Here is a 27,307-nt window from a genome sequence, read left to right as displayed (position 1 = left end):
ATGAAGTTACAGAAGTCATATGAACAACAAAAATACGATCCTTTGAAAACATGAAACCACTTTCACTTGGTTTTTTTCAAGTAGTCAATATAAACAGGATGAGACCATTTGCACTTGAGATGAGGCACTTTAATGATCACCCCCAAAAGGGTTAAATATACACTACAATTCTTGATGTTAATCTTATTCTCCGTTTCAGGTGTGATTAACTTCAGATAGTTTGCATTACAAGTATTATAAACTTTTATTTTGTCTTCCTTTTGTTCTAAGTCAACAAAACTGATAAATACATAAAATACAGGTATCACCACAGACCACTTACTGTGCTCACATACAAATGAACTGAACATTACTTAACAATACAAGCTTCAGAAAAGGACTACTTTAACACTAAAACTTTCATAGTTTTTTCATGACTTTGTACAAATACATTAGTATCCAAAGAGCATATATCTGCACTATTTCTAGATAAGAGTGTCCTCGAATGTATTAACTGAATTACAAGTGTCTTATATATGCTTTTAAAATACTGAATTAAAAATAATCTTACAGGCAGGGATGGAGCAGCAGCCTTGCAGAGGCCTGGGTTTGGTTCCTATCACCCACATGGTGGTTCCCAAGCTGCTGTTACTCCTGCTCTAGGGGTTCTGATGCTCGTCTGGCCTCCATTGGGCACTACACACACATGAATATAAACACATGGAGTCCAGACGCACACATTTAAAACAAAATAAATACACTGAATTTGCCAATATTAAGTGCTAAAAACGCATATAAGAACAAATATTTTGTTTAGCCATTCTTTTGTAAAGGGTTCTTTCAAATACAGTTGGAACAACTCATTTTCAGCCTTAAATCATGTTCTCTATAGATTTACAATGAATGCTTTTGTGAACTTAATCAATATTAAATCAGATACTAATTCAAATTTTCCATGAATTCACTGTAGTGTATTTTTCCAGCTGTCTGAATTCAGTATTACCTTATTATTTTTTAAAAAATTGCTGAATCTAATTTTTAGATTTATACAGGAGGAATTAAAATCTTGCATGAGGCCAGGTTTGGTGGTACATGTCTATAACACCAGCATTTGGGAGACAGGTACAGAATACCAACAATTAAGCTAACCTATGCTACACAGCAAGTCTCTCTGCCTCTCTCTGTCTGTCTCTTTGTCTCTAAAAACAAAACAAAAATATAAACCTCTTAATTACCAGTGGTAGGTAAGATTAGTGGCTGTTTATAAATTTGAGTAAATTTATAAAGCCTAGATACTCAAGTGTGCTTTGGTGAAATTTAAGTCCAAACCCAGGCATCAGAACAGTCCATGTGTGTAGAAAGGGCTCTCAAATTCCTGTGACATCCTGTTCCTCTAGAGACGGACAAGCTTTTAGTCAATGTCTTACCAGAACAAAATAGCCAATTTTCAAATAAAGAGAATGTATTTATATGGAATGACAAAATTTAAGCTTGGCAAAAGTAGTGACTTTTATTTACAACTGCATATATCAAGATTACAATAGAAACACTAGAGATACCATCTGAACAAAAGCAATGATTTATTGGTAATGGCAACAAATAAAAGATGAACAGTTTCTGAAGAGAATCAAGCAATTATCCAGGAGCTGCAAATCTGATTGCAGTAAGTCTTCCAGTGTCTTTTGTACCCTAATGGCTTTCCCCTTTTTTGCCAACTACCTAGAAAAAGAAAAAGAAAAATTAAAAAAAAAAAAATGAACAATTTAATGATTCAGATATATGTTTAAAAAATACTAATATCATAATGATTTTTAAATTACTTTAGTCCTTTTTTCCAGGTATTAATTTTTATCCTTGAATCTTTTCCACATGCAATGTGCTTTTATTGTATCAGCAAATTGTGACATCCCTTCCCCTTAAACAGAAGAATTAAACACATGCAAACTATTTTTGGTTTTCCACTCTGCCTTAAAAAGAAATATAATTTTTTCAAACCAGGTTGACAGTTTAGAGAAGTTAATTAAAAACAAAAAACAAAAAAAGACCGATGCTATGAGTAAAACATTCTTGGTATGCTAGTTTTAGACAATTAGAAACCAAATGTCAATTACAAAATAATATGTCATCAAACCCACTGATGGGTTTCTAGACTTTTCCTTCAATATGTAAACATGCAATAAAAAGAGACCGAAAATGTTAGAGTTCTTTTCCAGCTTTTAAAAATCCCTTGTTGCTAGAAATGTGTCAAAATAAGCCTTGCATCAGAATGACTAAAACCTACCTGGTTTTAAAGTCTATAAAACTCCCTAGGCTCCTATAAATGTCAGAGCACAAAAAATGTAGCCTGCTATCCACCATTAAGTCACAAAAACAGGTTCTGCTGGTTCTGTATCCTAGAGTAATTTATCTTAAGAACAGTCTATCCTAGTTAATATAGCCTCACAGCATGTCTCAAAATAACCCCCCTTTACAATGAACTGTGTCTGCTTGTAATAAAAGATCTATTATGTACATGTTTCTTATTTAAAAGTGATTCTGTTCTTAGTAGTGTCTCTACAGGTCATTAATACATGTCTGTCTGCAACAGAAAATAGCAGGGCCAATGTCACTCATGAGAATATTTTGAAAATTCTTTCCATGGAGAATTATTAACCACAGGAAGATAGTGTTTTTGAGTTTCTGTGGTAGTTTGTTTTTTCACTCAGTGAGGGACAACTTCTAAAGAAATTCATCTTTGGTCCATGCAAACTATGGTAAAATAGCTCAAAAGTCAAAAGGACAATAACATCAGAAAAAGGTGGGCAGGAGTAAGAAAAACGGGGCTTTAAAATAAACTAAAACACAGAGATGTGCCGTAAATGAATTTTAGCTGACACACAATATATTACTGATCACTATATTACTTAGGAAATGCAAAACATGGAGCTATTGGGTTAAGCAAAAGAAAACAATATTAAAACAAAATCTTAGAAAATGTGATACAGTAGAAGATGCAAGTCTGCATACTGTTTCACAGGCTGACAACTCTCAACTTGCCAATATGTATTCTCTGTAAAAAGAGAAGAAATTCAGCATTCCATGCAGATTCTTACCCAAACATAAAGCTCTTTCATTCTGTCTTAATTCTTTATGTTACACCCAAGACAAACCAAAGTCTAGGTACATCAAAATTAGATGTTAAAAATTTTCATTCAGTAAAGAATCCATTGATCTTCTGCATTAGTGTTTTAACCCAGCCTGTTGTTTAGTCCATGTCCTTCAACTGGCCGGGAGTTCACATGGGAAAGCATGAGAATACAATCACAAAAAGACTTTGAGGCTAATGTCCAAGGTGAAATCTCACAATTTGCAACTATGTAATACTAGCTCTAGTTAAAAAAAAAAAACAAAAAACAAAAAACAACAACAAAAATTAACTTTCCAAACCAATTCTTCTGCTCCTAAAATATAAGACTTTATAATGGATAAAAATACTACTCAATTAGCTAATTTTCAAAGCATCTGTAACAATTTAAGTTTTACTTCAAAGCTATTTCTCAAAATATTGAACAAAATAGATTAGGAAACAGCAGAAGGTAAAAAAAAAAAAGCCTGCCTTGTGAGCAACATAGAATGGTAAGAAAACTAAGGCACCTAATTGCAAGCAAAATAAAGGGCCAACGGAGTCGTGAGTGGGATGAGATCTGAAGGAAGAGGTGGTTGAGGCAACCTAGGCAACAAGAAGGCTGAGGCTGATCCAGATGCTGAAGCTGAAGAAGTCTCGCAGCAACAACTGAGAACATGGGGAGCATGAGAGCAGGTAGGTGACAGATGAGCAGTGAAGCAAAGAGGGGAGAACAATGACACAAAGTCTATCTTTATATTACTTCATTAAAAAAATCTTCTGGTTTTAGTTCATTGAGTTGTATTAAAAAAGCTGAAAAATAAACAAATAGAAATGTTATAAAAATAGCATATGTGGTAAATGGCCAGTTGAGAAAAGTCCATTTTTATAAAAAGTGATTAAAAATGTGGTCTACTTTTCACATGTACCTTGTTCCCTAAGAAGCAAAAGCCCCAATTTTCTCACTTTTGCACACCTGTATTTTAATAAAAAGCAATCTATGTAAAAAACAAAAACAAAAACAAAAAAACCCTATTTTAGCAAAGAAAATATTTACTCTCAATTAAAATTGCAAGCTTTTCATGCTATATCACAAAGAATGCATTTACAGCAAATAGCCAAAGTATGCATGACACCTTTGAGGGCCAAAACAAATAGAAGGTGTATTCTATTCTAGCAGATCTAAAAGTGAACTTATAAAGCTGCAACACCATGCAAAGTCATCTAAAATAGCTATCCATAACCAAGATTTATCAGTATTACCTTAGCTTCTGTCAACTTAGTGACATAAGGGGGGAGGTCAGTGACATGCTGAAAACTAAAATCATCTACAAATAACTCACACAACAAAAGAATATACACACAAAAATAATACTTCTAACATAACTACTTTATGATCCATTAAACCATTTTACGTAGCTCTTTCTGCTAGAGAATAGTTATCAAATCTATCTTCATTAAATATAGGCTACGCATCAAATGCATTTTGAAAATTTAAAGATTACAACATATATCCTTTAGCATCAGATTCACTACACTGTAAAGGAAGAGAGGTGTCACATTTGACTTGTCACTGAATGAATTCTGCATCTTCGTGTTTGCATGTCTGTGTCTCAACGCTTCCATTCTATCCAGGATACCTGCTCACTACGGTTTCCTCTACCCAAATTCTATATCCTCTCTCATCTGTGGCTCCTACATGTGAGTGTACAACACAGGGTAACCACAGAAAGGAGTGAAGTATAAAGGGACCACGGAATGGGAGTGAAGTGGGGCTTTAGAGCAAAGTACCAACATGAAATGGGAAATGGGAGGGACTCCAAATGGGGAGGAGGAAGATCAATATAGGAGGGACAAATAACATCAAGGTGGTTTGGTAAAGTCTCAAGGAATCATATTTTATATTTGCCTAAAATTATACACAATATATATGCAAGTGTATGTATGTACACACCACACACACCCCCAAACCCTCCCCCACCACATACACCCTTACCTCAAAGGAAGTTAAGCTACTTCTTCAGTCAACAGGGCTTCCCACAAGAACTACAGACTAACAAAAAGCTCAATACCAGAAACAGAACCTTTGAAGGCTTGGTCAGTGTTATCCAAGTAACTCCCAAAACAATACAGATTATTAATGAAGCCTTTGATTGCCTCTTTGGGGTCAAAGGTTGGGGCCTATTGCTGAAATAAAAAACCCACACACTGAGGATGCATGGCTCAAATGACTTGAGCTGGATCTGACCTGTAAACCTCCTTCCTTTGGCTTAACTTTCATGATTTCCAGAAAATACTACAACAAACTATCAAGGGAGGTAAGCAATTCATCAGTCCTATCCAGCTGCAGCACCTGTGAACCACAAGCACCAACAAGGCAAGGTATGCACAAGGGCACAAGAAGGGCCAATCACAGGTTGGTGGAAACCAACAGCTGTTTAACTGGAACGAACCCAGCTTCCCAGGGGTAGGAAGGCCAAGCATCTTAGGGGGAAAAAATCTGTTACTCACACTTTACTAGACCCTTACAAATCCACCCACAGTTGAATGTGACTACCACACCCCATCAAAGATTTTCCTTAGAGAAAATGGAAACCATCACACACAACACAAGTGGATCAGTGGATATCACAGCTCCTGCATCTCTGGCTGAGGGGCCACTGTGTAAGAGAGGGGCAGAAAGAGTCCAAGAGCCCGCATATCAGATGTCTTCTGTGAAATAGTCTCTCCTAGAAAGAGCTGTATAAACAAGACAGGGACAACAGCAAAATCTGTGGACCTGTTAGTGTTGAAAGAGAAAAAGTACAGGGTCCAAAACCTAGACAAAGAACTAAGGACAATTTTTGACTTCAGATAAAGAAATCTGGCCTCTCTCAGAGGTGAGCCCTCTCACTGGCTGTCCTATGCTAAGTGGTCAGGTTTGAAACCATATACACAGAAACAATAAAAATGGATTCAGCAGGTTGTAAAATGAATACCACATAATATATGACTGTATAATAAATACAATAAAAGAAAAAAGGCTATCAACTTGAGATAAAGAATGTGTAGGAAAAGCTTAAGATTTTTTTTTTTATTTGATGTGTATGAGTGTTCTCTCTACATGTACGCCTGCATGCCAGAAGTCAGATCCCAGTATAGATGGTTGTGAGGTACCATGTGGTTTCTGGGAATTGGACTCAGGACCTCTGGAAGAGCAGACAGTGCTCTTAACAGCTGAGCTAACTCTCTCGACCAGATTTATTAATTGTAACTTAAATTTTTTTTCCAATTAAACTTTTTCTTTTTGACTCTCACTCTGACACCTAGAAAGGCCTTAAACATGGCAGCAATCATACTACTGCAAGTACTGAAATTACAAGTATGAGCCACTGTACCTGGATTCCCAGATTAAATAAATAAATATGTTAACAGAAACTCTTCTTGATCCTCAATCATCTTTCGTATTTGAAATGATACCCAAGACTGAAAACTTTAAGAACTCGTACCTTTCCATAATTTAAACAACATGAAAAAGGTAAACAAATGATATAAGACAAATACTGTCAGCAAGTGCCTTTCTCGAGAGCAGCTCTGGCAGTCAGTGAGAAAAGACTAAGTAGCAGTTGATATGAGACCAATACTTAAGACAGTTACTGAGGCAAATGGGAAAAATAATAACTGAATAGCCAACTGGCAAAAATGGAGAAGAGAATTTTACTTGCCTCAAAAACAAAAGTTAAGCAGCATAGCTTGAAAGGACAAATAGGATATTGAAGCAAAACTTAATGGTAGGAAGATATTATTAACCTGGCAGACAATAAATCTTACAAAAGAAGTAAGCTGGTAACACAAACTATACAAGGAACACAAACTCTACATGTGTTAAAGCCAAGGCCAATGCATTTAACTCAAGCCAGAAAAGCAGCCAAACATCTTTGTTGCTCACATATTTTCCCAAGAAAATATATCCCATAAGTAATAATGAAGCTGCTTGATGCTTGCTTCTTCTGACTAAGCATTATACACATATGAAGCATCTGGGCATGACAAAGAATTATTCTTACAGCTCCCAAAACTTAATTATGCTATGAAATAGTAAGAAGTGGATGAAAAGTAACCAGCAAAAATATGTATTATCTGGGCCTACCTTTTTTTTTTTAAGCCAACATATATTTCATAGGACCATCTACTGTTAAACAATTTCATTTTTCTGTAATTAAATTGGGTCTAGATATCACCAAAAGGACCTCTTGGGATGTTCTAGGTCTATAAAACAATTCCCTATGCTGGGCGTGGTGAGACACACCTATAATCCCAGCACTTTGGGAGGCAGAGGCAGGCAGATCTCTTTGACTTCGAGGCCAGCCTAGTCTACAAAGCAAGTCCAGGATAGCCAAGACTACACAGAGAAGCCCTGTCTCAAAAAGCAAAAAATTCTCTTCATAAAGTGTGCTGGGAACCTCTTCCTCCATGAACTCATGCCTAGTCCTAGACCACTGGCCTAGCACAGTCATGAAAAGTGCTGTGGCCAATGTTTCCTGGTATACTGCAGGTGTGGCACTAGGAAAGCTTTTCAGTGGCACCTTTATGATCTGGGATGGTGTTATGAAAGTTACCCACACAACTGCTACAAGAAAGAAGTTCCCCCAGAAAGCACAGGAAGAGGCTGACCCTCACTCCTGAAAGTTCTGGGTACCCAGTAAGCTCCATGGAAACCTTCAGGTTGCATTCTTCAAAAATACAGATCTATATTTATAAAAATAGGAGAAAACTTGCACAATCACTTTAAATGTTTTTGCTGAAATGTGTCCTTTCCGGACACAGATAATGCTTAGAAAGTTACAACAGGTCATGTGTTCAAATTTATGTTTATTCTTTCATAATAAAATTATTCATCATTGTAAATATATTTTTATATCAGCAAAGTCCTTAAAAATCTTACTATGCCTTTCATGTAATAATTTAAGTATAATTTCTCTATGACTCCTAAGCATGCCCTGTAATCAGGCTGTTACTCTTATTTAGATGTCATTCACTAGTATTTATTCTATCATTTAGAGGTTACATTTACTAAGCTTTTAGTTGACTATCTCAACATGGTGCCTTTAGTTAGTCTTTCATGAGACACAGTTTGGGATCTTTATGTTTAAAAGCATGACAACTAAAATATAAGATATTTCAACAAACTTACTCGTTTAAAGTCATTCATATTTGTCGCCTGGACTGGAGTACCAATGAAAGTAAAATATGAAATTCTTGTTGTCTCTTCTTCTCCTTGATTAGACTGAACAAATAACTAAAAATAAATAAATAAATAAATACAATTTTAAAAATCACATTTATAATCACAATGTGCTATTCATGAGAATGCTTTAATTTATTTGTTTTCTTTTTTTAAGGTTTATTTATTTATTATGTATACAATATTCTGTCTGCATGTGTGCCTGCCTGCCAGAACAGGGCACAAGATCTCATTATAGATGGTTGTGAGGCACCATGTGTTTGCTGGGAATTGAACTCAGGACCTCTGGAAGAGCAGCAGTGCTCTTAACCTCTGAGCCATCTCTCAAGCCCCTTAATTTGCTTTCTTAATAAAAATATCTCCATTCTTTTTGAGAATTATTCAAGATTACATTACACTTAAACTAGTGTCCTAAAAGACTGCCTGTTCCCTGACTGTACTGCAATTCTCACCTTCTCCAGAGATTCCCTGGCAAGATGCCCACATGTATAGAGAAGTCATAATTAAATTCCTTACAGAGCTGGATGAGGTGGCGCACACTGGCAATCTCACTCAATCAGAGAAGGAAAGGCAGGCAGATCTCTGTGAGTTCGAGGCCAGCCTGGTCTACAAAGCTAGTCTAGGACAGCCAAGGCTACACAGAGAAACCCTGCCTTGAAAAACAAACATCAAACAAACAAAAAACCTAAAAATTCCTTACAGGCTACATTGAAAGAGTTTGAATTCCATGTACAACAGAGTAGACAGCTGTTGATAATTTTATTAAAATAAGTCTTTCAACTGTGGATAATCTCTGTAGTTGTATTCTTTCTGATAGTCATACTCCCATCCTATTTCCTAGAATAACAGAAGAAATGATGTTGGCTATCTGACCCTAAGGCTATGCTCAGCCCTCCAATGTGTCTTAAGGCCTGACTCTAAACTCCCTATTTTAAAACTGTCCTCAGTATATAAAGAATAGAACATTATTTATATTGAATTTTGGAAAAAAAATGTTCCTCCATTTAAAAAAAAAGATATTCTAAAAATGTTCTCTACTTAAAAGCATTGTCTCTCACTGAGCAGAGCCTGCACGCGTCTGCACCATGCCCTCTGTGTATCTACCATAGCTTCAGTTAGTGTTTTTATGGGACTCCTAAGTATGTGGACTAGTGGGTCTCTGCTTCTTATGCCTGCTCTTGGGCTCCTTTCCTTCTGTTTGTTTGTCCTGTCCAAATTTGATGTGATGGGTTTTGTTTTACCTTATCTTATTTTGTTATGTTTGGTTGTTATCTCTTAGAAGCCTGTTCTTTTCTAATGAGACAGAAAGGAGTGGATCCAGATGGGAGGGGAGAACTGGGAAGAACAGAGGGAGGGGAAACTAATTGGGATATACTGTATGAGGGGGGAAAAATCTATTTTCAATAAAAGGAAAAAAATCCTCTCTTCACTTGGGTAACAAACTCTTTCTTAGATGTTACTTTTCATTTTTTTTTTCCATAGGCAACCCTAGACTTCTTTCAAAGAGTTTAATCAATTTAAAGAATATAATAAACATGCTAATAAACCAGTTCCCAGCTTGCTTATATTTCCTTTTTAAATTCAAGCGTTCCTGCTTACACTGTTTACATGTTGCTTTTAAAATTCATCTTAAAAAAAAAAACACAAACTCTGGGAGTTTAATTCAACCTTTATTATCATGAAAGTGATAGGTATGCCTTATGTGTCATCTGACAAAATGTCTAGAAATAACACACAGGGTCTTGAGCAACAGTTTTCTATTCCTTTGTGACCTTCATGTTTAGTTTTGTCTGGATAAAAAGGTTTCAGGAAATTAAGCCTCAGCTTGCTCACCCAGCTTCCTCTGATCACGAAAACTGTCTATATCCATTGAAACTCTCATAAAAAGAGCTTACAGTCTCTCCTGATTATCCACCCACACAAAGGTATCATATCAGTTTTGGCATGATTTGAACTTAGTGCTCTGTGGGTGGTCTCTCCTTTCTTTTCATATACATCGCTTAAAAGCATCTCTGGCACTATTCAATATTCAGATATACCTTAGCTATCTCTTAAAATGTAAAATTATCTTTTCAAAGTCATTTTTAACTAGGTATAGTACCTCATGTCTGTAATTCCAGCACTTGGAAAGTGGAGACAGAAAGACTGTTGTGAGTTCAAGCCAGTGTGGGCTACATAGTAAAATATCAGGCCAACCTATGCTACAGAGTAAGATTCTGTCTCAAAAAAAAGTAAAGCCATTGTAGTAATACCATAGTAACTACCCTGAAAGATTACCTTGTAGAAAATTAAACAGGGTTTTCATACAAGTACTAGCACTCATCACCAGATGTAACAGAGTATACACAAATATCTCCCGTTTAAGTGTAAATGTTCTAGAACTGACAAATCCCATGAATCAACCTCCATTTCTCAACTTTACTGGACAAACTCTACTTTTAAATGATCATTTAGAGGAGAAGGAGAGACAGCTCATTGGTTAAGAGCACTAGCTGCTCTTCCAGAGGACCTGGATTCAATTTCCAGCATACACATGGCAGCTCATAACTGTCCATTAGTTCAGTTCCAGGGAAGGGATCTGACACCCTCACACAGGCATACATGTAAACAAAACACAAATGCACATAAAAAATAAATAAATAAACAAATCATTAAAAAAAAAAAGCCAGGTAGTGGTAGCATATGCCTTTAATCCCAGCACTTGACAGGCAGAGGCAGGCGATCTCTGTGAATTCGAGGCCAGCCTGGTCTATAGAGCGAGCTCTAGTTCAGCCGGAGCTGTTATACAGAGAAACCCTGTCTCAAAAGACCAAAAATAAATAAATTATAATTTTAAAAAATTAAAAAAAGATCATTTAGCATCACCTAGGATACAGAAGTCAGCAATGTTGCCTGCCAACTACAGGAAGACATATTAATGAAATGCTACTCACAGTTACACTGTTAACATTCTGAAATTTAACATAACGAAGAGGAACAATTCCATCTTCTTTAATGTCATCTTCTGTCAGTTCCAGAGCTTGCGTCGGCTCACTTCTTTCCGCCTCCTCAAAATCCATAGACCGGGGAAGGTTGATAAAAATTTTTACATATTTAGGACCCTGACCTAAAAAATGGTTTAAAAAAAATGAAGTGCTAAATAGTACAAACACACTTTACTTTTCCTTTAACATCAAATGTATCTTATACAAAAACCTATGCAGGCCCCATACATGTTTTGGCACACACCAACAAACACATCTTCAAAAATCTCCACTAAAACCTAATCAGAATACTAACAGCAAATCTCCCCCCCTTCCTCAATACTCATTTGCTATTAGCTTCTTAGCCCAGGTGTACTTTACATTAGGAATAGAAAACACAGGCCATGGACATAAACAGGTCTTTACCCTCAATGACAAAAGACATACTATTAGCTGAATATAGTGGGGCACACCTTGGGAAGCATAGGTACACAAATAAACATAGCAAGCTCCAAGCCTGCTACACAGTGAGATTCTGTCTTAAAACAAAACGAAAAGCTATACTACAATAAAAACAGCACTATCAGTGAGGAACAATATGGAAGGTAGCAATGAATTCTGATAGTATATGCAGGTGAGCAACTTTTCATAAACAATATACTAAGTCCTATAGTTGCCAACAACTTGTACATTGTTACTCAGAAGGAAAACATGCCTTTAACCCCAGAACTCAGGAGGCAGAGGCAGGCAGATCTCTTGTGATCCTGGTCTACAAAGGGAATTCTAGGACAGCAAGAGAAATAAAGAAGAGACTGTCTCAAAAGCAAACAATAAAAGAAAAAAACCACAAAAAACAACAAAAAAAACCCGCTTGGTTGTTTCTGTTAAAGAAGAAAACAAAATCAAACAAAGCCCCTCAGTTCTGACTCCCTTCTCTCTCAAAAACATCAACAGTAACAGGAAAAAAGTGCTGGGGCGGGGAAGGGGGGGAAAACCACTTCGTCTTATGAAGTGTAAAAGCCTGAGTCTGTAAAGCCACACTGCTGTGCTGTGCATGGCAAGACAGTGCACTGTAATAATGCACAAAAAGCAGGACTGGAACCTCACTCTCATCACCCTGATCTGAACAGTTTGAAAACAGTTTTGATTCTAAAAATGACTGCTAAGAATCTAGAAATGGGAGGAAGGAGTCCGTACTCTTTAAAGAGAAGCAAACATTTTTACTTTAGCTCTTAATTAATTCCACATTACTTGGCCATTAATAATCTTCCATAAACAACACATAAAAATCTACCTCTGTTTGATAGAGAAGTTTTAAATGTAAGCTAACAGGTTTAACAAAGTAGAAAGTAGACTTTAATTAACTGTTCTTTACTCACCATTATCTGGTCCTTGAAATTTCATGGAATAAAGCTTAACAGGTTGGTTGAATGCCACAGTAATAAGTAGCTGTGGGGGAAATAGTTTAAGTATAAAAGGCTTTGTTAACATGATGAATACACAAAATGGCTAAGGGGAGCTAAAGTAAGGAGGGGAGGCACAAACCTCGCTCATCTAACAAACCACTTCAATCTAGAGACTCTGAAAGCTGAAACTCAGTCTGGCAGTTAAGAATTGCCACCACCAATTACTTATATAGAAGAATGGCAGAAAAAAATTAATGCAGTAAGCTTACTAAAATTATGTTTAAGAATTTAACACTAGGGCTGGAGAGATGGCTGAGAATTTAAGAGCATTAGTTGCTCTTCCAGAGGATCCACATTCAATTCTCCGCACCCACATGATGGCTCACAGCCACCTCTAACTCCTGTTCCACAGATCCCACCCCCTCTTCTCACACCTCCAAGGGCACCAGGCATGCACATGATGCACAGACATAAATGCAGACAAACACTCATATGCATTAAATAAATAAATACTACAAAAAGAACCTAAGACCTTGTGACCTATGAACTGACAAGTAACCTACATTCCCACAATAAAACAAAACTTCCCAAATGAAATAATGTGTAAGTTCTAAATTTTAAATGTGACACACATCTTTTCTAGTGTATCAAGTACTTAGCCCGACAACTGGAAAGCAATACACTGCTATGCAGAGACACTGACCCTCACATGAACTGTGATCTAAAACTCCGAAAACAGGACTCATGGGACCAGGACTGTAGCCCAGGGGTAACTGTAGCTCAATGCTCTGAGTAGTAGGAGAGAGAAAAGGGAAGGCAAGTACTTAGAGCTAAGGCACTACGGTCTTCAAGACTTCGCTAAAATTTCTCTAGAAGGCCATTTAAGGGAACTGCAGTGCTGACTGGAGTCTCTGGGAAGCAATAAGGTATCCATTCATCTGTGTCCATCTGAAACAGTAGCTGTTGTTTGGAGCTATACTCCTACTCCTTTCTTTAACAGAAGATTTCAGCAAAGCTGTAAATAATGCTACTATCTACACTGTCATGTATTTAGGCAACTATACACAGGAATATGATATGAATCATAGTCCTGAAGCTGTAATAAAGTAAGTCTAGTTAGAAAAAAGGGCTTAGACTTATTACTTCAAAAATCACATTGTGGTCTAAGAAAACAGCTATCTCCTCTGGTTACACCACTTACTTTTTATACTTGCATCAAAACATAGCAAGCGTGAAATGTGAAGAGCTGAAATGCTGGTGAAAGGAGGTGAGAGGGAAAGCTAGAAACAGATCAGGTCAGCAAGACATCCTAAAGCAAATAAAGAGCCATTAGCTCTTGTAAGAACAGGAGGAACAAACATGCAGATAATAGACTTTGTAAATTTTTGTGATCAAATAGAACAGGAAATAAGCCCACACAGTGGAACAGAAGGTAAATTAAGGAAAATAACACCCAGAAGGCAAAGAAGATATGATTAAGGTGGTTGCCCTACTTTCTATGTGGTAGGAGCAATGCACCAAGGAGAAAAAAAAAGAGTACATTTTTATCAGCAACTAAGGAGAGAGTCTTATATGGGGAGTTGTCATCTAACCAACCCCTACTGCTCAGACACAAACTATTTGAGTGGGGAAAACAGTATTTTAAAAAAATACCAAGTATGGTCACGACCTAACTAGCAGTAGGGCCAACCATGAGCTCTGCATGCTCCCTAGGGCACATGGCAGCTCACACAGATCAGAGAAAGGAGATGGATCTACACAGTGATGGGACAGGAGTCAAAGAACCTGACAGCTATAAAAAGAAAAAGCAGCATGATCAGCTGGAAGAGGTGTAGGCCACGAGGCAAGAACGGTATAGAGAAGCAGGGCACAGCTGAGTAGTGACAGTCGGCCAGCTGTAACACGAGCACTGTACTACCTGCTCATCACAGTCGGACTCCAAGAAGGACATGTCTTTGCGTAAACAGTTGTCAAAGCCATGCTCGTCACTCTCATTAAGGCATTCACAACCAGCTTTGTTAATGAATGGCATTAAGTCCATCTGAAACAAAAGAAATCAAGAACTTAGGCAAAACATCTGGCTTTAGCATAAAAAATATAAAGACTTGGATCTGTGCTTCTTTCTAAATTAGGCAATTTTGAAGAAAATGTCTGCTTTAAAATAGTTACTGAAACTTTTATAACTGTCTTTTGAATTGAATTTCTGACTGAAATCTATCAAATACTTACTAAAACTAAATCTAGCTTACACTTACATAGCAACGTATCACAAACCCAGCTTGCAGGCCTCAGCATTTCCCAGGACATTGACTACAAAGAGCTTATGACTATTTCCTGTGGCCCAGAAGGCTCTTTTAAGGACCCAGGACACTTGCAACCTGGCACTTGGGAAGTACATGTAAGAACACAGAGTCTGAGGGCAACTTACATATACATGAGACCCCCATCTCAAAGAAAGCCAGACCACACACAGCAAAAGCAAACAAGCGACAAACAAAATCAAAATACCACCAATCCAAAAGGACACTAACAACAAGCATGATTATCGAAAGAGGAAGACCTATCTCTAGGACTTCATGAGAGGACAAACCTCAAAGTGACAATGGCAGGCTAACAAGCATCAGCAGCCTAACCCCACTCACCCTAAGCTACAGTCTGCACCTTTACTTCTTGACTCTACTGATCCCCTACACGCTCCCTCCTCCCTTCATAACAGGGACAGAACAGGGCTCAGACCTATCCTTTACTGATTTTTCTAGACTTTCCTTAAACTGTGTTTAAGATGTCTTATAGAGTATATATATATATATATATATATATATATATATATATATATGGCTTCCTGTGAGATACTTAAAAGCCTGATCCAGAGGTGATCCCAGACTGGATAGAACTAAGCCTCAGGGCAATACAAACTCAATCACTAAAGTCCAGGCATCACAAGGACTAAAGCCAAGGTGATGGTGCTAGCCAAGAAATTGCCACATTAGCAGGATCCCACTAGCTTATCTACAGGTAACAACAGTATATAAGGGCATAGCTGCCTAAGTGCCTTTTTTTTTTTTTTCTTTTGAGGCTGTTTCCCTTTAGATCAAATCAGCTAAAACCACTGACACCACAACTGAAGAAAGGTCTCCAGGAACTTCTTTGTCTAGTCATTTCTGAACACAAGCACTATGAAATCAGAGTGTAACTGCACTACATAAACCACCTTCTCTTTCTTCTAATCACTGTTTCCCATACTTTAGAACTACTTTATCCCTTGAGTATCCCTAAATAACATGCGTGGGAACTCAAATTAGGAATCTGTTTTCTAGTCTTCATGCTTGAATGACTTGTAAGTAAACTCTCTCTTTCACAAAACTTGTTTCAGTAATCAGTATACCAGTAAGACAGGTACAACGACCTAGTTCAGGAATTATCAATCCCAACTCAAACAACGGTTCACACTTTCTGATTGGATGTTATTTTAATAGTATAGACTAAGAGAAAATAATATTGCCATTATCATGTTACAGATACTCAGTGACAAAGATACACACATACAACATGCATACAAAAACAAGCTCTCGTGTCCACCTGACTAGTTTTTCGGCTTGACTTTAAAGGGTTTACAGGCAGGAAAATGTAGATCTGTTTCGTGTACTGGCTATAGCACCATAAAGTACTGCTTTTGAACTTTTGCACAACTGTGTTAGAACTATTTATACTCTGTAGCTTCAAAGTATCATCCTTGAGTTTGTTTGTTTGTGTTTATTTTACTTTTTCGGTGTTTTGAGACAGAGTTTCTCTGTGTAATACCTCTCTCTGTCCTGGAACTCTCTGTGTAGACCAGGCTGGCCTGGAACTCACAGAGATCCGCCTGCCTCTGCCTCCCAAGTGCTGGGATTAAAGGCATGCACTACTGTGCCTGGCTGAGTTCTTCATTCTTAATCTCAATTAAAAGAAAAAATGGTGCCTTATACTCAACGCTACAGTTACATTTGATTTAACCCAAACAAAACTAGACTTCAGGAGGTTATGTAACACGGGGATTCAGTACATTAAAACTCAAGCCATTTTACATGACTATAAAATGAGGAATATTTTTCAGTGTCATATTCTCCACTCACAGGACGAGGGCAAGCATTGGCATATGGCTCTTTAATAGTTTAGAAAACAGTTTTAAATGACAAAGAAATTTAGCAGAAGATATTCAGGGGAAAGTGATTCATGTGGAGACTTAAGGTCATAACAGACAGACAAAACTCAATAGTCCATTTTAATTTGGAAAATGCTCATTTGAAAGTATTTTGAATTAGTTAAGAAAAGAGTAAATCTCACTTCAACCAAACAACACCAAATTTAAGATATTGTTTTTACTCTTCTGATGACATACATAGCCTTTCGGAATGTCTGTGTCTTCATTGCTTCCAGGATCATTTTCTAAATGCTGCTTGATTTTTTCTTCTAGTCCCACAGCATCTGCTCCTTGATATTGATCAATTCTCACTTTGTTTCGAAAAAACAAAAATGTAGGTGTTGCTGATATATTGTTCGTGGCAGCTGTTCCCTGGAATCAGCAAATTAAACAGTGTTAAGACTTAAAACAAATCTTACACCATTTTGATTTTCCATTCTACAACTTTAAGCAAACTAAAATCTCACAAGCCCTAACCAGAAACATAAGCTAATGTATTCCTAATTGTTATTTAGGAAAGCAGACTGGGCTAAAAAGAAGGCTCGGTGGTTGAAAGTGCTAGCTGCTCTTCCAGAGGGCCTGAGTTCCATCTCTAGCACCCACAGCTCACAACCACCTATATGACTAGCTCCAGATCTGATGTCTTCTTCTGGCCTCTGCAGGATCCAGGCTCTCATGTGGTACTCAGTCATGCATGCAAGCAAGATAACTATGCACATTAAATAGACAAGTAGTTTTAAAGGGTACTCCATTGTAAAGGAGTTCCTATGGAGACATAGCAATATTAGCCATATACCCACAATAGAGAACAGCTCCGCTTTTGTTTCTTAAAACATTAGCTTTAGTGTCATATACTATATCCAACAGAACAATTACTTTCTAATACAGAAATTATGCTTTATGGCAGGCAGCTTTCTTTTCTTTCTTGTTTCTGGTTTTTTTGTTTTGGTTTGGTTTTTTGGGTTTTTTGTTTGTTTGGTTGGTTTGTTAAGACAGGGTTTCTCTGTGCAAAAGCCCTGGCTATTTTTCTGTGTTCTGGCTATCCTGGACTTGCTTTGTAGATCAGGCTAGCCTCAAACTCAAAGAGATCCACTTGCCTCTGCCTCCCAAGTGCTGGGATTAGAGGCGTGCGCCACCACGCCTGGCTTGCAGGCAGCTTTCTTATAATTACACAGTATGAATTTTTCAAAAAGAAATAACCAAAGGCTAGGCATGATAGTACATGCTTTTAATCCCAGCATTCAGGAGGCAGAGGCAGGCAGATCTTTTGAGTTTGAGTCCTACCAGCCAAGGCTTAATGAAACTGTCTAAAAAGAAAACAAACAAACAAAAACAACAAATGAGTCAATACAAATCACTGCTGCTAAGAAAAAGTATCTATTTGGAAAAAAGTCTATACCACCTATTTTTAAAAAGGGGAGAAGAGGCAATGTCTTTGTCTTAAAAAAAAAAGCCATCCTCATCTAATTCCTATTCTTACAGAACTGAGTTCAGGTCATCATGAAAATAATAGCTATCTTACAAAACTCTGATTTAGTTCTACAATACTGAATGGAAATGAATAATAACCAGAACACCACTGTTTAAAATTGTCATGACAAGGATTTAAAATCCAGCAAAGTAGCCGGATATAGTGGTATACTCCTTTAATCCCAGTAGCTAGATGGAAGTGGATCTCTGTGGGTTTAAGGCCAGCCTGGTCTACAAAGCAAGTCCAGGATAGCCAGGGCTATTACAAAGAGAAACTGTCTCAAAAGACAAAACAAAACAAAAAACAAAAAACAAACAAAAAAAAAAACCCCACAAAGTAAATCTGTCTTCTTAAATATGCAAATTCTATGAAGAGGTACAGAAGATATATTATTCAAAGAAAGAAAAGCATAAAGGTAACCAACCAAGGGGCATCTTCCCTAAACTTCACAAGTGACTATTAGGACAGCACTATATTAATAAAAACAAATGTAAAACACAAATGTGAACTATACATATATACATGTGATCTTATTTCCTGGTATCCATAATAAAAAAAATATGAAAGTAAGTAAAGTCAATACTATATTTTAATATAGCCAATATGTGCATGTTCAGATATAGAACTACCAGGTAACCTATTACTGTAACAACATTTTATTAATTTCACCTCATTAACTTTTTTTTGAAATGGCATTTATGCCAGGTAGAGGTGGCACAAACCTTTAATCCCAGCACTTGGGAGGCAAAGGCAGGAGGATCTCTGTGAGTTCAAGGCCAGCCTGGTCTACAAAGAGAGTCCAGGATAGCCAAGGCTACACAGAGAAACCCTGTCTCGAAAACAAACAAACAAACAAAAAGAGAAATGGCATTTATAATAATCCTAATGTTTTCCTGTCTTCTAAAGAATAAATAAGTGTGTGCATAAAGACATAATAGGCAATATAAATGTTAGATTTAGATCTGTTTCATGAAAAAAAAAAAAAAAGAAGAAAAGACTCTTGAGCTTTACCTGGCACTGATGTACATCTACTTCCAAGAAAACTGCCTGCGGATACTTATTACTCATAGAGCTGAATGCTGGGGCAATTCTCAAACACGGCCCACACCTGTGAGAAAGAGAACACTATCCAGTTAAATAATACAAAGACACTACAAACTAGAGCAAATTGACATTCTTGGCTTTCAGAACTCTAGTATACTCATCTAGGTCATTTTAATGTTATATTAATACCATACCGTCTTAATGAGTACAAATACAATATTAGGTCTCAGACTTAGGACTGTGAAATCCTTCCACTTGGTTCTCATGAAAATAAAACAAAGAAAAATAATTAAAAGGATATGTTTATAGATTTTTAAGTCATTGTTGTCAAGAAATCAATCCTTGTTTAGAATTAATATACCATCTCAATTTTTAAAAATGAAACAAATATATTCTAAATGGAGGAACAAAACAAGCTGAGGTTCAAAGCTTAAAAACCCACAAATATCAAGACCTGTTATAAAGCTTTATTAATAACATTCAATATAATCGGTTAAACATGTTATTTGAAAACTTTTAGAATTCAAAATGACCCTAAACCCCAAACTGGATATTTTATCCTAAAAAGATGTGTACAGTCCGGCATGGTGGCTTGGGACTTGGGAGCAGCCACAGCACTTGTGAAGCAGAGGCAGGAGGATCGCTGTGAGTTCGAGGTCACCCTGGTGTACAAATCCAGTCCAGGATAACCAAGGCTATACAGAAAGACCCTGTCTCGAAACACCAACAAAACAACAACAAACCAAACGTGTACATCAGAACATCCTAAATTTTAAATGTTCAGATTTGAGGCATTTAACTCGTAAAGTCTACATTAACTATTCCAAACCCCAACAAAACTCTGAAAGCTGAAAACACTCTAATCACATGCATTTCAGATAAGGGATAAATAACCATCTGATTTATAAAAAAGCCGACAAGCGGAGCACTGGAAGGATGGTCTACACAGGTCTATAGTACTGGATCTCACTGCATACAGAACGAGCAGTTCCAAATGAACTGCAGGGTTAAATGTAAAGCAGCACATACAACAGGAACTAAAAATTTTGGAAAAGATTTCTTTGTTGTCTATATGTATGAGCGAAGTGGTAATTAAACAAACTTCATCAAAACAATATTACCATGAGAATATCTACTTCAAAATCTAACCTGTCAAAAATCAAAATACATTATTATAGAGACACACAGGGACCTTCTTTCACATTACAGGCAGATTGATTATTTTAAGTAAGTTGTTTGTCCTCTAACATTAGCACTCAAAGGTTAATAAACCTGGTTCAACTCACTATTGATTATTTAATTAATGAAAAATGACTAGCTGACATCATGAACAAGCCTACTAATTTTCCTGTATAAAACAGCAACTAGAAAACCCTTCATAGAGATTACATAACCAGCATGACCAAATGTCACACTAATGTTTTTCTCCTATAAATACCTTGACTAGAGCCGGGCGCACACCTGTAATCCCAGCACTCAGGAGGCAGAGGCAGGTAGATCTCTGTGAGTTCGAGTCCAGCCTAGTCTACAAAAGCAAGTCCAGGACAGCTGTAACTACACAGAGAAATCTTGTCTCAGAAAAACAAACAATAAACAAACAAACAACAACAAAAGAAAAAAAGAAAAAGAAAAAAAATACTTTGACTAGCAACCCCAATTTAAAAATCAGAGTTTGTTTTTTAATGTTTTGCAAAGTGGCCCAGAAATCATCTAGTCCAAGGGTTTTTAATGGGTGGGGAAAATATCTTTTCTGCCCTAAAACTCTGACTGAAAGTTTATGTTTAGAACAATATATAAAATGAACATGCAAGAAGGGTTTTAAATTATCCTTTTTGAAAGAGAACATAGCAAATAAGCTGATAGCTTCCTACTACACAAAAGAACCAAATCAACAAGACTAAAACATCTAAACTGGCATATCAAATGGAATTTTGAAGGTCTCTTGTGTATAATATTCTATCATCTGCAAACAGGAAGAACTTGATTTCTTTTCCTATTCACGTCCCTTCAACTTCCTTCTCTACTTTACTGCTCCACCTGGTACTTCAAACACTACATTGAAAAGGAAAGGGACAGTAGACAACCCTTGATTTAAATGGGATTTTTCTTCATTAACCAAGACGTTGGCTGTAGGTGTGCCATATGTCTTTATCATGTTGAGCCCTGTTCACTCCAGTCCTACTTTCTCAAGGACTTTTCCCACAAAGACATGATGGATTTTGTCAATGGCTTTTCTGGATCGATTGATCTGATCATAAGATTTTTTTCTTTAATTCCATTTATATTATCTGGTATATTTATTGACTTAAATATGCTGAACCATCCCTGCAAATGCAGGATAAAGCCATTTTGATTGTGATGAATCATCTCATTAGTGTACTCCTTGTTTGCAAGTTATTTTATGTTTTGTATCTTTACCAGAGAAAATTTGCCTGTAGTTTTTGTTATTTTGTCTTTTACCTGGTTTTGGTTTTAGAACAATACTGGCTTCATATAAGTTTGGAACTGTTCTTTCTGCTTGTCTTCTTTTACGTATTGGCTGTAGATCTTTTTTTTGCATATATGTGTATATATGAAACAATACTAAAGATGAAGCGAGGGAAATGGGTTCAATCCCCAGCTAAATATTAAAAACTTCCAAGAATAATGTCCTAGACTCTAAATACCGTTCCCAAAAGTCCACACCAAATCTCCAATGTTTAGCTCTTGTTACTTATAAAGTAATGGCCATACAGTCTTGAAGGAACTATATCCTCTTGAAAAGGAAGGAGCAAGACTACAAAATACAATTCTGAGGGCTACAGAGATGGCTCAGCAGTTAAGAGCACCGACTGACTGTTCTTCCAAAGGACCCAGGTTCACTTCCTATCACCCACATGGCAGTTCATCTGTCTGAACTCCAAGATCTGACATCCTCACATACACATACATGCAGGCAAAACACCAACGCAAATAAAATAAAAATACATTAAATAAAACAAGACTGTACTTTTATATGGTTTAAGTTAAGGCAAACTAACAGTGTCAGAATACAAAACTGAAGGGAAGAAGTCCAAGAATGCAAGAATTTGGGGTTGGTAATAACGGTGTATTTCTTATACTTAGTGTTGGTTATACAAATGTCATCACTTGGAAAGTTTATCAAGCTACATTTTAGTAACTTTTGTCTTCCTGTTAGTAAAGTTAGTCATCAAAGCCACCAAAAACAAACAAAAACTCCAATTGAAACTTTACTCCTCACCTACATGACTCACAAATATTTATCTGTCTAGCTCCTACAGGCTCCTGGGCTATCTTATTTTGGTAAACTACTTTCAGTCCTCAGCAGTTGTGTAATGTGTATTTAGTATATTGAACATTTAATAATATACTTTTGAACAAGCTAATGTACTACTGAAACTCAACGTCCTCACACACACACCACTGGCATCCCTGAATGGTAACTACAATACATAAAGGTCTGCTTTAAGAAAATAAAATAAAGAGTAAACTGTCTATAAAAGGAAGGCTTAACTTACTGAAAAAAAGTGGTAATTCACCATCTCAAGATAAAAATCATTCATATTCTAATAGGGAAGAAACTATATATTCTTTTACCTTAGTATACTTACAAACCAAAAGAACAAAATGGCACTGTATGTATCTAGCCATACTTAAGAAGCAACTATCTGTAGACAGTTATTTTAGAACTCTTATCAGAATATTTAACATATAGAATTCATTCTCTTGACAGTATGAATAGTGTTTTGAATATGAATAAATATTCTCATGTTGTCTGGAAAAGATGAGAGTAAACTGAACTGTTGATAGCCTTAAGAGTATAATGCAGACAGAACTGGAGTTAATGCATTCAAGCACTCTTCATCAGAAGAATGAATTAAAGGAGTGACTGAAAAAGATATAATATGCCAATGTCCACAGTAGTGTTCATTATTAACAGCTAAAAGTAAACAACACAAGTAAAGTATTGATCAACAGATGAATAAAAAGAATGGAATCCTGAGACATCTTATACTGATGAACCCTGAAAATACAGTAAGGGAAATGACTAAGAAAAAAAAAAAAGGCAACATACACTGTCATGGCTTCACTCACATATGGTGCCTAAAACAAGCAAATTCTAGAGACAGAAAGTACAAGACTACCAGGGAAGGGGGTAGGTGTGGGGAAAGTGGGACCTAACAGTTCTTTTGGAGAAGTGAGCACAGGGCATTACTTTATAACAGGTACAGTTTCTGCTGGGAATGATACCGCTATTTTAGAAAATAAAGGTGATGATGACACAATACTGTGAGTGTACATAACTCACCTGAATTATACTCTTAGAAACTGCTAAAATGACTCCATTTACAGGTATGGTGGTGTATATCTGCAATTGCAGCTTTCAGAAGGCTAAGACAGAAGGATCACAGTATGAAGCTGGCCTGAACTACAAAAATAATTTTTAGCCGGGCGTGGTGGTGCACGCCTTTAATCCCAGCACTCGGGAGGCAGATCGTTGTGAGTTCAAGGCCAGCCTGGTCTACAAAGGGAGTCCAGGACAGCCAAGGCTACACAAAGAAACCCTGTCTCAAAAATTAAAATAATAATAATAATAATAATAATTTTTAAAATGTTAAAATCAATTTTATGCATATACATTCTACTAAAAAAAACAAAACAAACAAACAAAAAAAAAACAGAGCTTGGGGTGTAACTCAGTGGTAGAGTGTTTACCTAGTATGTTTAAAGGCCCTGCATTTATTTTGAAGGGCTGTTGAAAATTCTTGAATAAAGCAATCTACACACTGCATGAGCAATTTTAACTTAGAGCAATGATAGATAAGTCATATGCAATTTAGCTTAAAGTTGAAGAATCAGGTACTAGAGAAAATTATACCCTCAACCTATAATGAGGTAACATTAACTTTCCTAAGCACTTTCTGACAAGACTTTATTGGACACAGTTATGTGAAGGTCACCAAGTATAAATAAGGCTAGTTACACTGGCAATGACCTCAGAGAGGAATGCCTTGATTGCCCATGTTAAAAGAATGTTAAAGATATTTTAAAAATAAAAAAGAATGTTAAGGGTAAATAAACACAACCTTACTAGATCTATAAATGATCTATAAATGTTACCTAAACGCTGCTTAATGTAAGCATTTATTTGCCTTAAGTTTTTAACAAGGGAATGTAATGTTCATTCCATTAAAACATTTAGTAATAGCCAGATGGTAGTGGGGGCTCTATCCTTTAATCCCAGCTCTTGGGAGGCAGAGGCAGGTGGATCTCTGAGTTCGAGGCCAGCCTGGTCTACAGAGTAAGTCCCAGGACAGTCAGGGATACACACAGAAACCCTATCTTGAAAACAGAAAACAAAAAACAACATCAACAAATTAATAATAAGTAATCTAGCTCTTCCAGTCAATCCTTACAGGTATACAGAAAATGACTGAACACTGCTAACAGAAAAGTTCCACCAGGAGTATTCCTTCTCCATCTTTCACCCTTCAATCACTACCTACTTATTTATTACTCTGCCCCGGCTCTTACCATGGGGAGAAATAAACCACTGAGTCACAAAAATGTAAAAGCTCCAAATGACCAGAATTAGAAGGATGAACTAAAGATGAGATTCCTTGTTGAAGCCTTCTGGTCTCTCTCTTCCACTCAGTCAACAAATGTGCAGATATTCTCCTAGCAGACAAAACTGCTGCTGAAGCCGAGGAGACATATTTCTAGAGTTCTAACACTCCTTTGGGACATGCCTTAGTACATATGGCACAGCCTAACCCTTCACTTCAGTACATGTTGAAGCATCCTATCACATGGGCACTCTACTTCACTCTATTAAATCAACTGATTTCCCCCTTCAGTTCTGTGGGAGACTGCCCCCAAAACAAAGCAAACACCACCAACAAAACGTGTTCTCGTCTCTCTCTATCTGTACCCTGATCCCCTAAAGCTATCAACATTTGTATATACTCAACATTTACTGAACCCTGTGCTAGAAACTATGAATTTTGCTCTGGCTTTATGAAAAAAAACCACAAACAGCACAATTATGTGGGCAAGTAAACCTGTTACATAAACAGCAGTCCTGGGAGGTAGCTCCCAGTTGGCTTAGGTGTACATGATGCAGAGAGATCTGTGCCTTCTGGCTCTTAAGGTCTAGTTCCAATTTACACACAAGAACATTACACACCCAACAAGTGATCCAGCTTTTTGTCCTTTGCATTTTGATTTTATCCAAAGAACAGTCAACATCTTTCCAGATCCTTATTATCTTAAATCTTAAGTTAAAAAAAAAAAGTACTTTGGTCAAAGTCAGAGGTCTGTCTAACCCGTAACTAAGATGTGCGTACTATATTTTGGTTTTTTGTCTATAATCTGTGTACACAGAGGAGCCTGTGTCTACAGACAAAACCAAGCATGGGACAAACATGTCATGCACATTGAAAAAAAAAAAGGTTTTATCGCAACATTAACTTAATTCAAAAATGCACCGACTACGCCTTAAAACTACACGTTACTCGGACTACATGGGCACCCTCCACTGGATCTTTCAAAGGCTTTGCAGAAACGCAGATGAAGAGAAATCAAAGGGTTCGGAAATTAACGCTCTCAGGGATACTAAATGCAAACGATGGCTGGCTCTTCGTTAAAGACACGAGACCCGCGCAGGCCGCAGAGGTTGAGACCCCTACAAGCTGGAAAGCGTCGCGGGCCGCCGCCCCCCCCCCCCCAATACGTCTGCGATTTTAAACTCGCCGGGCAGGCAAGTCCTGAGCCGCGGGACCCGCCAGATTAGCCTCGGCGCCCGCCCGGAAGTCCCCTGAGACCCGCTCTCGGGAGCTGAGGCCTAATCCAGGCAGCGGCCTGGGCTGTAGTCAGCACCGGACATTCCAAAGCATCAGACCACAGAAGACCTGGAACCCGGAAAATGGGGGGGTGGGGGGTGGGGACGGGAGAGCAGGGACCCACAGAGGAATGGCAACAGGCCTCAGCCTCGGCCTTACCCTCTCATGGTGAACTTCACCACAGCAAGTCTGGAGCCCGCCCCACTCAGCTCCGGCTGGAAATCGGGATCGCTCCCGACCGGCTTCACTCCCACCATCCTCACAGAGAGCCCGGCCGGGCGGCCACGACGCTTCCGGCTTCCAAACTTAAAGCGAGGAAAGGCCAGGGGAGGCCCAGGAGAGGCTGCGGGAGGCCGGGGCCTGGTCAGAAGCGGCGACCACGACGTGTCCACCCCGCAGCTCTGAGTGCCGAGTCACGCCAGGGAACAGGCGAGCCGAGGGGGAGGAGACGCGGGCTGGGAGGAGAGCGTGAGGAGGCAAGGCGCGAAGCACCCAGCAGCCACCGCGCCCAGGGAGCCTCGGCCCTTGCGCGTTTGACGTCATTTCCGCGCCTTCCGTTTGCCTAAGGCTTGCTCGACCGCGGAGTGGCGCAGGCGCAGTCTGTAGAGTTCGTGACTCCTTTATCGTTCTCCAGTGGCCTCTCTTCCTTCGCTTCGTTTTGTTTTGTTTTTAGGATGGGTTGACTTTGGGGACACTGGGCAAAAGGACTCTCCCTTGGTGGGCGCATGGCTACAGCCTAAGCTGATAAGGCATCCTTTGCAGGAACTTTGACAACGATCCTGTCTTGTACTCCCGAGCAGGTCACTAGGCACAAAATAACATGTTACATTTTGGGTGCTCTCCCAGCAGTCATTCAAAAAGTGCTATGGCCGGGTGTGGTGGCGCACGCCTTTAATCCCAGCACTTGGGAGGCAGAAGCAAGTGGATCGCTGTGAGTTCGGGGCCAGCCTGGTCTACAAAGCGAGTCTAGGACAGCCAAGGCTACACAGAGAAACCGTCTCAAAAAAAAAAAAAACAAAAATAAATATATAAATAAAATATTATGTACCTAAATTATGACAAAAAGAGATGCCCAATTTCGTCAGGATTCTAGAG

General features: G+C 37.9%; 1 protein-coding gene across 1 annotated transcript; it reads right to left on the bottom strand.

Annotated features, from left to right (window-relative positions):
- Positions 1–219: 219 nt before the first annotated feature.
- TXNL1 (thioredoxin like 1) lies at positions 220–26,730 on the bottom strand. Its single transcript, XM_084778219.1, has 8 exons — positions 26,372–26,730; positions 19,338–19,434; positions 17,054–17,227; positions 14,594–14,716; positions 12,649–12,718; positions 11,240–11,412; positions 8,256–8,360; positions 220–1,698 (listed from the first exon to the last, which is right to left on the bottom strand). Exons 1-8 carry the CDS (start codon positions 26,467–26,469, stop codon positions 1,669–1,671), a joined length of 870 nt encoding a protein of 289 aa, XP_084634345.1. The 5' UTR covers positions 26,470–26,730; the 3' UTR covers positions 220–1,668.
- Positions 26,731–27,307: the final 577 nt, after the last annotated feature.

The sequence above is a fragment of the Acomys minous genome, assembly GCF_964271855.1.
Source record: "Acomys minous genome assembly, chromosome: 4".
Lineage (NCBI taxonomy): Eukaryota > Metazoa > Chordata > Mammalia > Rodentia > Muridae > Acomys > Acomys minous.
Note: the sequence above shows the minus strand (reverse complement) of the source record. Positions and strands in the feature narration are given on the sequence as shown.

Excerpts from the sequence above, each read along its gene's own strand:
- TXNL1 (XM_084778219.1), bottom strand. The coding sequence starts at position 26,469 with ATGGTGGGAGTGAAGCCGGTCGGGAGCGATCCCGATTTCCAGCCGGAG. Across the intron at positions 19,435-26,371 it reads GTGAAGTTCACCATGAGAGG|GTGTGGGCCGTGTTTGAGAA; the intron begins GTAAGGCCGAGG and ends TCTTTCTCACAG. Across the intron at positions 17,228-19,337 it reads TAGATGTACATCAGTGCCAG|GGAACAGCTGCCACGAACAA; the intron begins GTAAAGCTCAAG and ends TGCTGATTCCAG.